This window comes from Urocitellus parryii, chromosome 3 (genome assembly GCF_045843805.1).
Source record: "Urocitellus parryii isolate mUroPar1 chromosome 3, mUroPar1.hap1, whole genome shotgun sequence".
Classification (NCBI taxonomy): Eukaryota; Metazoa; Chordata; class Mammalia; order Rodentia; family Sciuridae; genus Urocitellus; species Urocitellus parryii.
Window position 1 is genome coordinate 97,185,169 of NC_135533.1, and position 13,993 is coordinate 97,199,161.

Genomic DNA, 13,993 nt, shown 5'->3' on the forward strand with positions numbered 1-13,993 from the left:
ATAGTAAATGATAAAACGTTACATACATTTCCTTTAAAATTGGGAAGATAAAAAAATGCTTTCTACTAACACTGTTCATCAATACATTGGAATTTGCAAGGCAGCACTGGAACTTGATAACTAAGTTTCTGAAAATGAATATATTTTGGAAATTCATAAAGCAATTTCATGTCTAGAGAACTCCAGGGATTTATTAAAAGCTTAAAACAAAGAAGACTTTCCTTCACCCCTATAAAATAATGAGACTGAAAAGAGATACCTACTACTTACCTGGTTAATCCAACTTAATTTTTTTAAATGCAATAAATATTTATTAAGCATCTATCAGACAGTGATAGACAACAGTCATGCTCTGGTCATATAGCAAAGGACAAAATGGATATTGTTATGTAACAGACTAATAAATACATTTAACTAAATATCTCCCATACAGGGCTGTGAACTTTCAGAGGGCATGGATCCTGCTTATTTGGTGACCTAGTTTTTTCTCAGCTCTTTACAATGCCTGGCACATTTGTATGAATCTAAGTCATTACTGTTAATCACTTAATCTATTTGTTGCATGAATATATGAATGTGCCCCAAAGCCATACAGTTGCTACTTGGAAGATCCAGAGATTGACCCAGTCTACTGACAGTGGTGAAAGCAGTCACCCCTTCCTGTGAGCTTACCCTGGAGCTTGGCCTATGATCAGCACTATACACTTGTCATCTCACTTAATCCTCAAACTCCTTAGAAAAAGATGTTATTATCCTTTCTTTAACTGGTAAGAATTCTGAACCTCAGAGAACTTAAGTGCCTTGCCCAACATCACCTGCTGGGTCTGTCCCCTTCAAAATCTGAGCTACTGTAGGCCCAAATCCTTCTCTTTTCACAGCAATTGTATGTGTAGTGCCAGAGGATCCTTGGCCACCTCCAAGGGAGCAGTTCAGTTTATTAACTAATTGGGCCTCCTGGTGCCAAGCAATCCGTTTGGCTGATTTTCTTTCCACACTGAATTGACTAATTTGTTTTACAGCAGTGACCACATCAGCTAGTTATTTTCATGGTAAATCAAATCATCCTTGTCCATTTCTTTGACTGTCTCCAACTGCCAGGAATCTGGCTAAGCACTGAGGGACAGGCATACCTAATCTATAATGCTACTTATTAATTGTGAAATCTTAGTTAAGGACTTAACTGCTTTAAGCTTTCTTTACATTTTCAGTAGAAGTGGAGTTCATACTAATTCCTGCCTTGTCTGCTTAATGAGGTGATTAAATCAAACAATTGTAAATAGCTCCTAATATAATGCCTGATCTCTCAGGAGTTTTGTTGTGCAGTAGCTGCTGTTATTAGATTTATTATTTGTAGTGTTAATCTCAATATTTAATTTCGGTATTATCTTTGTTCCAGTAAAGAGGCCTTTACTGACCTCCTTGACCTAGGTCATTTAACTTCCTTCCAATATAGGCAGAGTGAATTACTTGGCCCTTACTGGTTATTGCTCCTTTATTATGGACTTTAAATTGTGTTGTAAAAATTGGATCAAGTCTCTTATTCCCTACACTCTCTTCTAATTGCAGACACTTTTAGTATAAGTTCATTCATCTTTTTGCTAAGATGAATGAACTTACCCCTTCCATTGTGCCTAGCATAACAGTGTTATGGAGTTTACTGAATTGAATGAATAGGTCAAATGACTATTCACAGTGAATGGATTTGTCCATTCTCTTTTGTGCATTGTTGCTGGTGCCATTGATAGAATTACCTTGGTTATGATATGTGTAAAGACATAAGTCTTGAACTAGATAGCTTGCTTTTAATAAAGATTTTCACTGTCCATACAGAGAGATCAATTTTTGTTTATGGCACTTTTTTTTTCTTGCTAGTGCTATATTACAGACTTTTTCTTCTGCTGTTCCTGCCATAGGACTTTATAAAAAGACTCCTTTACTTTTATTTAAACTTTTATTTCCCACATCACTTTAAGGTATACATTTTACTCTTTCTCCCTATCATTAATACATTACCATTTGACTCTATTATTAGGCTGTCAATCTGTAAAACCCTGGAGGAAGAAAGAGAGTCCTTATTTTAAATAGGCCTGATACTTTGCTAAAGAGGTTAGTGCACTATCTACAATTCTATTCTTGTCAAGAATAGGCTTTTGAAATTTTGAAGAGAAGAAATGAAATTTAGAAGAGCTACCAAACCATGAAAGATCTTGGAAGAATAAAAGAAGTAAAAAGGAAGGAGAAAACAGTATAATCCAGAGACATTGATTGACAAATAGACAAAGCTCAATATAGAGTTCTAGGGAAGGTTCTTGCCTAATTTTGAAGTATCTGTGCAACAAGGAGTGCCCTGAGGCTAAAATCATGAAATTCACCCTAAGGAAAAATTTGTATTTCAAGGTTCCTAAAGATCAGGTCCCTGGTCCATTGTTAGTGGTCAGAAAAATGGAAATTGGAGCATTCACTGGGTAAGAAAAAGAAAGGTAAATATTTCTGAAAGAAATATTTTGCAGGTTGTGGGAGCAGGTAGTCCTTCCATTTCCAGTGACGTTTGGGTGTGACAATGTGCCTGAAATAAAGCAGGAGAGATTTTTGTTGAGATTTGGACAGACCTCCTGGGTTCTCAGATACTCAAAAATGTTACTAAGCAGAATAGAATTTTCTCTACAAATGAGGCTGGCGAGTTTCCCAAGATTCTGAGTCTTAGTCAGGGACAGTACTGGTTTCCTGAGACAGCACTGCCACAGCCTCACTTGTGCTCTGGCACGATCTGACCCGATTCACAAAGAAAGCCTATGGAATCTTATTAACCTCAGACTTTGAATAAAAAGTTCTTTTTGCAGATGGGAGCTCAGAGCAGCAGCTCATTCGCTTCATAGTTGCGCTCATTCTACAGCAAATGAGAAACTGCAATCAACTTCTTTGGTCAAACATAAGAAGAATTTATAGTTTTACTTCAAACCGAATGGTTTTTGATGCAAAAGAATTGATAAGGCTGAAGTTTCATATTGAAAATATTACATACAGATAATAATCAGGGTAGGGGAGAAGGAAGTACAGTTCCTTGCACTGCTTCTGTCGAAATTTTCAATCAACTGCAGATAGCTTTTGCTTAGCAAAACTTTGACATATGTCCCTTGACCTTTACCAACTACCCTTTCACGTTTGACACTTAACATTTGCTACATGATTAAAATTCAGCGTTAATTAATTTCAACACTATCAGTTAAGTTAAATTTAGCTAAGAACACTCACTTTTGTCTTTTGTGAGTAGCACAGCAGTGTTATTACAAAGAGGTAGTCAGGAGGGCAACAGAGATACGAGAAGAGAAGAATGATTCAGTGTGCAGATAATTGTTTCGAGTGAAATTTAGCTTGGTATTTTTGTTCCTGTCCTCAGTAGAACTGAGATTTAGCACCTCCCGCTGGCATTTAGCCCCCACCGTCATGCAGAAGGAGGCTGTGCTGGGTGGATGCTGAGAACGAGCCACACCAGAATTAAATTATAGCACAGTTCTAACACTGGCAAGAATTTTCTCTGGCCAGCTCTTGGGTGATCCCAAAAATGAGGCAAGGCATTGCTTGAAAAGATCTCCATATGGTGTGTGGCATCATCTTCAATGAGGGAGAGTGACATGGTTGTTTAAAGAGCATGGCCCCCAAAGTGCTGACCATTCCCAAAGAAAACAGTGGAAATCAGAATATTGAGCCATAATACAGTTGTAGTTCTGTGCTTAAAAAGGTCATCTATGAAGTTATATTATTGATAACTTATTCCATAGAACAACAATAACAAAAGATTATTAGAATGAATAAAACCCTTGAAATTTGACCTCTTTTACTGAGTCTTCCAAGTGGAAAAAACAAAGCAAAGCAAAACAAACATTTTTATTAGCTTCTGTCTTCCAATTTCTTTTTCTCTGTGAAGAGGTTATAATAAGAATGTGGATAGGCATTTCTTGCTTTTACCTGAAGCTCAAAATGCTACACAATACCTTCAACTATTACTCTTTGCAGTGAAATTGTGGTCCATAAATTTATTGAGCCACTGAAGTACTTTTATCCTTTAGATGCACATACAGCCCTTCACTGGGTTGAGAGTATAGGTCAAATACAATTTATATGCAAATTGCTGATATGTGGCTTGCTGAAGATCTATTACTAGATATTAAGTTCTTTGACATAGTATACTCATGTATCCCCCAATTGTTTATAAAAAACAAAACAAAGCAATTTTGTAGCATTGAAATATCATAAAACATTTTGCTTCCAGTAATTCAACTTTGTTTTTTTCTGGGTTTCCAGTCACCTGGCTTTGCTGCTATACTTCTGTGTCCTTCCATCTCCAGCAGTCACTGGGCCTCCTGGACACCAATTCAGCTTTCAAACTGGGCTGGCTCCCCACATCTTCCCTGAATACACTTCTAAGAATTCATTGCCACCCCCATGGGCTCCCCTGGTCTCAGGACCCCCATCCTGCCTTGCTGTAGTGACCTTGGCTCACCTGCCATTGAAATTATGCAGGAAAAGACTGAGTTTTAATATTCAAGGAGCATACATAGATGATCGTGCTGGAAAGAATCATCCACTATGTCTAAGAGCGAATAACATTTTTTTAAGAGTGGGAAGATTTTATACAAATGTGGTTTTCTAGTTCTTGGATCTTCTGGTCTTTTTCAGTTTTACTTGGTGGATAATAAGAAGAAATTGAATTTGAATATTTATTTTCAAATGAAAATTTATACATCTCTATATTTTACAATATTTTCCTTCAATGTAGCCACCAACATATCTTAAGATTGAAAGTAGTTTTATGTTATAAATTATTTTTCTCTTGTTTTTCCATTTTAAGGTGCTACACAATGGCCTCATTATGGAAATGAAGCATCCAACTGTGGGGAAGATTTCAGTCCCAGGTTTGAAAATGTTTGTTATTTTCCATGACACTGTCCTTCATTGATTGTCCTACATGCTATTTCCTGCAGGTACCTAGTGTTTCCCTAAACAACTTATGAAGGCATTATCCAAGCTTATAATTCTGGATAAAATGGGAACCCTAGGACCAGACCATAGGAATGTATACTGAGACCACAGAGCTGTGTCTTAGCTCTGTGGAATGTCTGATTGCCTCAGTGACAAAAAATGTTTATATTTCCTCACTCTGTTTTGTGTAGATATGTACACACAAAAGTACATTATGTAATTACCAACTGATAGATAATAATAAATATTGCACATATTAAGAAATATAGTAGGGTTCATATGAGAATGAGAAAGGAAAACAGGGGAGAGAGAAATGATCTTTTTTATTTCAGAACTGTGGTTTAGGGTATGGATCTTGGCTTTGCAAGTCGAGAAACTAAATGTTTTCATTAAACCCAGAATAGATTGAATTTTTTAAAGTTGACTCATACCAGACAAACTCACCAAAGACTGCTGCTTAAGTCAAAATGCCAACGTTTTCATTTCCAGAGGTGGTCTCTTCCTGGTTGTTAGGAGCCTTATGCCCACTCTCAGAAGTTCCTGGTGGGTGATTCAACCAAACTATAGTGAGAGCTTATGAGCAGTGTACTGCCCCACCTGACTGATTTCATTATAAAATCATCACCTTTCATATCTGTTGTCTCTTTCCCTTGGGCATTGCAGGAAAAATACTCCATGTTCTTATTCATTTTATCTTTATTTTCTAGACGGTATGTAAAGCATACATTTATAATTTATTTTCTTCTTATAGAGGAGAATGGAATTAGCTAGGATATAACTTTTGTTGTTGTCTTCTGGAAGCTCTTTCCTAGTCACTTTCTTTAAATTTGGATAGTCTTTTTTTTTTATTGGTTGTTCAAAACATTACAAAGCTCTTGACATATGTTTCATACATTAGATTCAAGTTGGTTATGAACTCCCATTTTTACCCCAAATACAGATTGCAGAATCACATCTGTTACACATCCACATTTTTACATAATGCCCTATTAGTAACTGTTGTATTCTGCTACCTTTCCTATCCTCTACTATCCTCCCTCCCCTCCCCTCCCATCTTCTCTCTCTACCCCATCTACTGTATTTCATTTCTCTCCTTGTTTATTTACCCGTTCCCCTCGCAACCTCTTATGTGTGATTTTATATAACAATGAGGGTCTCCCTCCATTACCATGCAATTTCCCTTTTCTCTCCCTTTCCCTCCCACCTAGTGTATCTGTTTAATGTTGATCTTTTCTTCCTGCTCTTCCTCCCTGCTCTGTTCTTGGTTGTTCTCATTATATCAAAGAAGACATTTGGTATTTGTTTTTTAGGGATTGGCTAGTGTCACTAAGCATAATCTGCTCTAGTGCCATCCATTTCCCTGCAAAATCCATTATTTTGTCATTTTTTAGTGCTGCGTAATATTCCATGGTGTATAAATGCCACATTTTTTATCCATTCATCTATTGAAGGGCATCTGGGTTGGTTCCACAGTCTAGCAATTGTGAATTGTGCCGCTATGAACATCGATGTGGCAGTATCCCTGTAGTAAGCTCTTTTAAGGTCTTCAGGGAATAGTCCGAGAAGGGCAATAGCTGGGTCAAATGGTGGATCCATTCCCAGCTTTCCCAGGAATCTCCATACTGCTTTCCAAATTGGCCGCACTAGTTTGCAGTCCCACCAGCAATGTACAAGAGTACCCTTTTCCCCACATCCTCGCCAGCACTTGTTGTTGTTTGACTTCATAATGGCTGCCAATCTTACTGGAGTGAGATGGTATCTTAGGGTGGTTTTGATTTGCATTTCTCTGACTGCTAGAGATGGTGAGCATTTTTTCATGTACTTGTTGATTGATTGTATGTCCTCCTCTGAGAAGTGTCTATTCAGGTCTTTGGCCCATTTGTTGATTGGGTTATTTGTTTTCTTATTGTTTAATTTTTTGAGTTCTTTGTATACTCTGGATATTAGGGCTCTATCTGAGGTGTGAGGAGTAAAAATTTGTTCCCATGATGTAGGCTCCCTATTTACCTCTCTTATTGTTTCTCTTGCTGAGAAAAAACTTTTCAGTTTAAGTAAGTCCCATTTATTGATTCTTGTTATTAACTCTTGTGCTATGGGTGTCCTATTGAGGAATTTGGAGCCCCACCCCACAATATGTAGATCGGAGCCAACTTTATCTTCTATCAGACGCAGAGTCTCTGATTTGATATCTAGCTCCTTGATCCACTTTGAGTTAACTTTTGTGCATGGTGAGAGGAGGGGATTACCGGACCTCATTTGTTGAATAACAGTTACTGTTAATTTCATTCTAAGTATAATCTAATTCTAAGACTTGGAGTCAGCTTGACAATTTCCCACAACATTATGATAATGACCATTAGTAAGCAGAAAGAATATGGAAAGGCAAGAATAATGAATAGAGAAAGTTGTAAGAGACAATGTGAAGTACTGGTGTGTAAGGAATGTTGTGTGTGGATTTAGAAGATAACTAGGAGGCTAAGTTTACATTGCCATAGGGAAATGGTATAGAAAGGTGGTGGAAATGTGTTGATAAAAGTAAAAATGCTCATTCATTCATTCACATTATTGAATATTTACTGTGTGCTTTGAGTCCTGGGAATTAATAAAAAAATAAACCAGACTGCTTAGCCTCTGGCCACATGGAGACTGTGATCAATGAAAATATAACTAACAAATGTTTATAACAGCAAAGAAAGGAAAGGATCATATGCTGTCACAGAGAAAAATGGGCAAAGTGAGGGCCTCAGGTAATCTGAATGGTCAGAAAAAGCCTCTTTGAGAAGCTGGCTGATAAACATGAGACTGAAGGATACTGAAGGAGTTGGCATTTGAATAATATGGGAAGAGCATTCCAAGCAGAGGGAACAGAATATGAAAAGATCCCAAGGCAGAAAAGAGCTGGGTGTGTTTTAAGCCAATATGAAGGAGCAAGGAGAGGAGCAAGAGGCAAGAAATGAGATGAAGAGATGCAGAGGCTTGAGATCCCACTAAGGCTGGGTTTATCTTAATTTTAAGTAGAGGAGTGAAAAGGCACAATCCACAACTTAAGGAAGAAGGGAGTCAAGTCAGGAAGTTATTACAGGTGTCGATGATGATCTCATAAATTAGGGTCATAGAGATAAAGAGAAGGGGGTTTATCAAAATAAGGACTGTAATCATAGTGCTTTCAGTCTGAGGAGACTTTAAATGGCATTTTGTCCAGTAGTTTTAATGTTTTAAGAGTTGAATTGATTTTCCAAATGAAATCTGGATAACTAAAACACATTGAAGCAGAAATTTGATGATTGATAGGTTAGCACTTTAGTTGTTTAACTTTCCTACTTTGACCCTACCATGCTATATGATTTTCCAAACATCTCTTTGTGAAACCATAGGCCCCAAGCTTCAATTCAAGAATCACTGATTTAATTTAACCCTATGCATTTACAAATGAGGTCATCCAGTCGTTGGTATCCCCAGTGCATTAGAGGAAAAGCAAATTGTTAACATGATAGTAAGAGAAAAGGCAAGTCAGTGGCCAACATAGAATGAATTAATTGGATGTAACACTTTATCCATCAACCAGATTTTTACTGACTTTCATGGTAAAGGAATGAAGACCCAATGTGAGGAAAGTGGAAAATGATATGGTTTAAATGTGAGGTGCTCCCCAAAAGCTCACATGTGAAACAATACAAGAAGGTTCAGAGAAAAAACGATGGGGTTATGATATCCTTAACCCAATCAGTGAATTAGTCATCCGATGGGATTAATTGGGTGGTGACCGAAGGCAGGTGGGGTGTGGCTGATGGAGGCCAGGCATTGGGGTCATGGCTTTGGGGTATATATTTGTATTTGCCAAGTGGAGATTTCACTCTCTGCTCCCTGGTTATCACGTGGGCTGCTTCCTTTCACCACACTCTACCTCCATGATGCCTCATCTCAAGCTCCGAGGAATGAAGCCTGCTGTCTATGGGCTGAGACCTCAAAAACTATAAGTCCCCCAATAAACTTTTTCTCCTCTACAGTTGTGCTGGTTGGGTCTTTCAGTCATAGCAGTGAAAAAGCTGACTAAAATAGAAAACTAATTTTTTTTCCCCTAGAATCCTGGTGGAGAATACCCATTTTGCTCACTTTATACATATATCAGGTAGCTATTGTCACAATAATACTATGTAACAAAGAACCACAAAATCTTAATGGCATTCAAACATAAGCACTTATTTATTCTGTGCTTGTAGATCAGCTGGGTGACTCCCTTCCTCACTGCAGGGTGAGCGCAGTTTTGCTGTGTGTTGCTCATGGTCTTGTGGCAAACGCTGAAGAACAAGAGGGCAAGCAGAAATCATGATGTCACATAAGTTGTTGGAGTGGAACCAGGAAAACTTTTTGACTGCTGTCTGTTTGTCCAAAGCAAGTTTGGGGTTCTATCCAAAGAGGTATAAAAATATATGTGACTCTTTTGAAAAGAAACTTCAGTTATCTGATAAAGGGCATGAGCACAAGGAAGAGTAGTAAATAATTAGGACCAAACATTCACTGCAAGAAATTCTCATCTTGATAGAAAACTTTTTTTAAAAAACCTCCCTTTGGAAAATTCTATTTTTTGTCTCTTTAAATTCTATAAAATTTAGGCATCTTTTTGGTATGTCTTTCTTATTGCCTTAGCTTATATTCTTCCTATAGACTTATCAATAAAATATCTGAATTCTTCAATTTGAGATGAAATGGCTATGTTAGTTTTTGAATTAGAATATAAGTGTCTTAGCTGGATTTAGTACTGCACATTTATAATCCCAGTGGCTCAGGAAGCTGAAGCAAGAGGATCCCAAGTACAAAGCCTCAGCAACTTAGCAAGGCCCTGTCTGAAAATAAAATATAAGAAAGGATTGTGGATGTGGCTCAGTGGTTCAGTGCCTCTGGGTTCAATTCCCAGTACTAAAAACAAAGAATATTAGTGTCTCTTGAGGGCAGTACATGTGGATTCCCCATAAAGGGGAATGACAATTCTGCTTATAGACATCAGATAAGAAGATGCTATTCTGTCTTCTAATTCAGTATATTACAGTAAGAGACCACTTGGGATAAGAGATACTAAATGCAACGGAAATTTATCAATAATTAAATTAATTTTTTTTGAGGATTATACCTTACATGATTTTTATTTATGATAGCTCTGCTTTTCTTTGTGAGAGATGTTTGCATTGGAGATTTCATGAATGCTATAGAATTTACTCAAGTTCTCCCATAATGCCTCAATGACAGGAGTCTACCAATGCAGGAAACCAAGGTGAAGTTAAATATAACTTTATACTACACTGTTTTCTGGTTGTGTTGTGGAGAGAGACATTTTGAATTCACTAAGTGTAGTTCTATAGATTTACACATATACCTGCATCTTCATATTTATAGTAAAAAAATCCTTATTAAACATTACTAAATTCTCCTTATTTATATTTCTTTTCTTATTAATGAATTCTGTGATATACTGAATTTTCTATACATGGTACTAAATTGCTTGAAGCATTTTGTATTTTAGCTATTATTTGAAATGTGTCTCTTGAAGAACAGCAATAACACTCATGCAATATTTATTTGTGCCTTGATTGGAGCTATATAAATCCATATTGCATTCCTCAGGTTAGACCTCCTATACAGGAGCCCTTGGTTAATACCTTAAAGGTACTAGTCAACCAATGTTTGAAATACTTTGATCAGGAATGATAAATTACTTCTTCAAATCCTTTTGACTGCTTAAAATAATAATTTTAACCATTTAGTACATTGTCTCAATATTTGTAATCATTACCAATATTAAAATACAGCAAGCAGTATGATCTAAACAATTTCCTTAATTAGTTCATGTCTATTGTGAACACTCATGTTTCATATAATTTTCTACCACTTTTATCCTTAAAGAAATAAAAAAGAAATGGCATTTGTGTATGTAGATGACATAGTTAAAGCATAAAAACTAGTTAGTGTTCATCAATTATTTCTAAATATAAGTTGTAGTTATGCTAATACTTTTGTTCTTAATTTCATATATTATTCATTAAAGCTCTCTCATTTGAGCTTTAAAGTCTATTATGCAGTTAAAGGTGAACAAATCCTGAGAAAAATTATCAATGGGAGTATAACACATGTCACATCTCTCTTTGCCAAGCTTATATTATCTGGTGTTCTAAGAGTCCTACTCCAAGAAGGGAGTAGCTGTTAGTTTGAGCTTACCATTGGTTTAGTTTATTAACTTAGATACAAGTATCAGTGCAGTAAACACTTTGCACTAATTTTCTCACCATCAACTAGTATAACCTGGTACAGCTAGTATAACTTGGTACTTTGTTCTGGTACTTTGTTTTTTTGGCAAGAAAGGTGGATGGGCACAGTCCCTCATGGAGTTTGTGGGAAGCAGACATGAACAATAGATATGGAAAAGGAGGACAGGTGTTTCCATGGAGAACCAGAGGCTGCCAGACAATGCTCTGGGACCACAGACCAGGAAGCCTTACCTAGTGTGTGGACTGAGGAAAGGTTTCCCTGAGAGGTGACATGTAAATAAACACTTGAACACTGAGTGTGAGGCACCCTGGAGGTGCTGAGAAAACTCTCCACAGAGAAAGTGGGAGGGGGCAGGCTCACAGTTACCCTGGAGGGGGAGCCAGAGGCCTGAAGAATAAGATCTAAAATAAGGCTCATGGCCAAGTTAAGAACACACTGTTGATTTCAAAGCTATCTCGGCTGAGGTTTCTTAGTGTCCTGCTGGAGGGCTGAAAGTGGGATCTAGAAATGGAGCTTGAACAGGAACCTTGATGCTGGTTTGGCAGATATTCCCATAGATTGATTTTAGGAGTAATTTCTGTCTCTCTGGGAAAACTCGTAATTTCTTAAATTTTAAACTACAAAATTGATAAAAAAACACCCAAAACATATGTTTAATAAGTACTGAGATAAATAGGCATATTAACATTCCTAATAAAACATTTCTGCAATAAGAAATCAGTCATTATATAAATGTCACCTTATTCTTCCCTGGAGTGGATTTTGCATAAATTATCACATTCCAAAGGACTGCCAGTTTCCACTGAGCTAGCCATCATTTGCATCTTCTTTGATAATACCATTGACCATGGCCTTTTAGCCAGAGTGAAGCATGCTGTCCTTCCACATACCATGGAGATGCCAAAATAGTCTTGGTGTTGAGTTCCAAACTTCAAAGGATGTCACTGAAATAGAGTTTGATGGGTAGCTCTAAAGTTTCTCACCAGGACCTTTTTCATATACTTCCCGGTAAATGCACACAGTAGTTATTGGATCCCAGCTGCACAAGTTGGAAGCGCTCATTGGTGGGCCTGTTAGTGCTCTGGAGAAGACACAGTCCTCTAATTATGTGAAAGAAGTCTAAATTGAATTGCCTTCACCTGCTGGTCATTGATCTGTGTTTTTCAAAAACCAGCTCCAAACTCCTATAAGTAAAATGTTTCTTAAGCTGTTTTCCCTGTAGTGTTTTAATATTCACAGTTAGAACCTACATTGATTTTTGGCCAGTAGGTGTTAGATGAAGGCAGAATAGTCATCATAATGGATTCATGCAGGTAGAACCCAATTATTGGAATATTGATGGTTGGATTTTGAGTTGAATTTTTAAGAAGCTAAGTTACTTCATAATTTGATTATCTGACATACTGTATTTCTGAATGTTTTCCAAGACCTTTTATAAATGGTGATCTAAAACCCCTTTCTGGGTTTGAGACAGTATGTTTTCCTAAGCTTGTGGAGAGCAAATGTGCTATCATTTAAAGTCCCATCAGAATCCTCTATTCCAACTTTAAAAAGTCTTCTGGATGATGATTAGTATCAAAACCTATTAGAGCTGGGGATATAGCTCATTTGGTAGAGTGTTTGCCTCACATGCACAACGCCCAGGGTTCAATCCCCAGCATCACACACACAAAAGATGATTTGTGACAAATGTATACAGTATACATTTTTTTTTTATAAACAGACTTGCTACCTAAAGAAACATTCTGAAAATTATTTAACTTTTTTACTTTGTTTTCAGTTTGAAGAATGTACAATACATGGAGTGACCACCTAGACTCTTCCATGGCTACAAATCTTCCTCTTCTGGGCTACCCAGTTCTTCACCTTGCCCTGTTATTTTTAGCTTTTTTTTCCCTCTTCCTGTTAGATGGAAAATTAGATAATGTTTCTGAAATCACATATCCTCAAAGTGCAGTTAAATTTCTATAATGGATAACAGCAATGGGGAAAGCTGTCACAAATCTCACTGGGGAAAAAGAAAAATTAAGAGGAACCAAAGTTCCAGCTTATATCCCTCCATAAAAATTTAAATATGTTGGTCCTCAGAAAGAATTCAAAGTAAAACCAATGGGAGAATGAGAAGTAAGATAAGTTATTTCTTCCAGGTAGAAAGGCCTTTCAGATGACAACAGGAAAAGTGTGTAAAGTTTTCATGTTGTATGTAGTGCACAATCTGTCTTCTAGAAAGAGCATATTCCTTCAGGGATCAGGGTATGCTGCAAAAAGAGGAAAGAGATGAAAGGAAGTCTGTCAACAGAACGAGAGAAAGCTGGCAGGGAAGTGAATTTGCAAAGCGACTAGCCATGGTACTTCCCGAAGTCCTTAATTATTTTCAAGATTATTAAACCCTGAACCCATGGCAGGGCACTGAGAGTGAAATCAATCAGTCTATTCTCAGGGGATTTGACACTGAGGGCCTGTAGCCTTCTCTGGAAGTCTTGTTACAGTGAGACAAGACCTTAGACATTGTTCCCATTCAGTGAGAAATGAAAATCGCAGTGACTTTCCTTCCTAGGAGAGCTAGGAGGAAGCAGAGGAGGCGTGAATCCCATCCCCAGGAATGTCTTCCATCAGGAACCAGAGAAGCTCTGAGAGCCAAGTTACTGTCGCTGGTATGACTTAGGATCTCCATCAACTATGCTTATCTGTGCCATGAGGAAGAAATATTTTGTGAAACCTGGACTTTCACTCTCAGGGAATTCATGTTCTG

The 13,993-nt window shown here is 37.3% G+C and overlaps 1 protein-coding gene across 1 annotated transcript in view; it reads left to right on the top strand.

Moving 5' to 3' along the window:
* Sugct (succinyl-CoA:glutarate-CoA transferase) overlaps positions 1-13,993 on the top strand; it is a 694,122-nt gene that overhangs the window by 589,166 nt on the left and 90,963 nt on the right. The window contains exon 13 of the mRNA XM_026387616.2: positions 4,850-4,913. Coding sequence (XP_026243401.1) covers positions 4,850-4,913 — 64 coding nt within the window. The remainder of the gene's footprint in view (positions 1-4,849; positions 4,914-13,993) is intronic.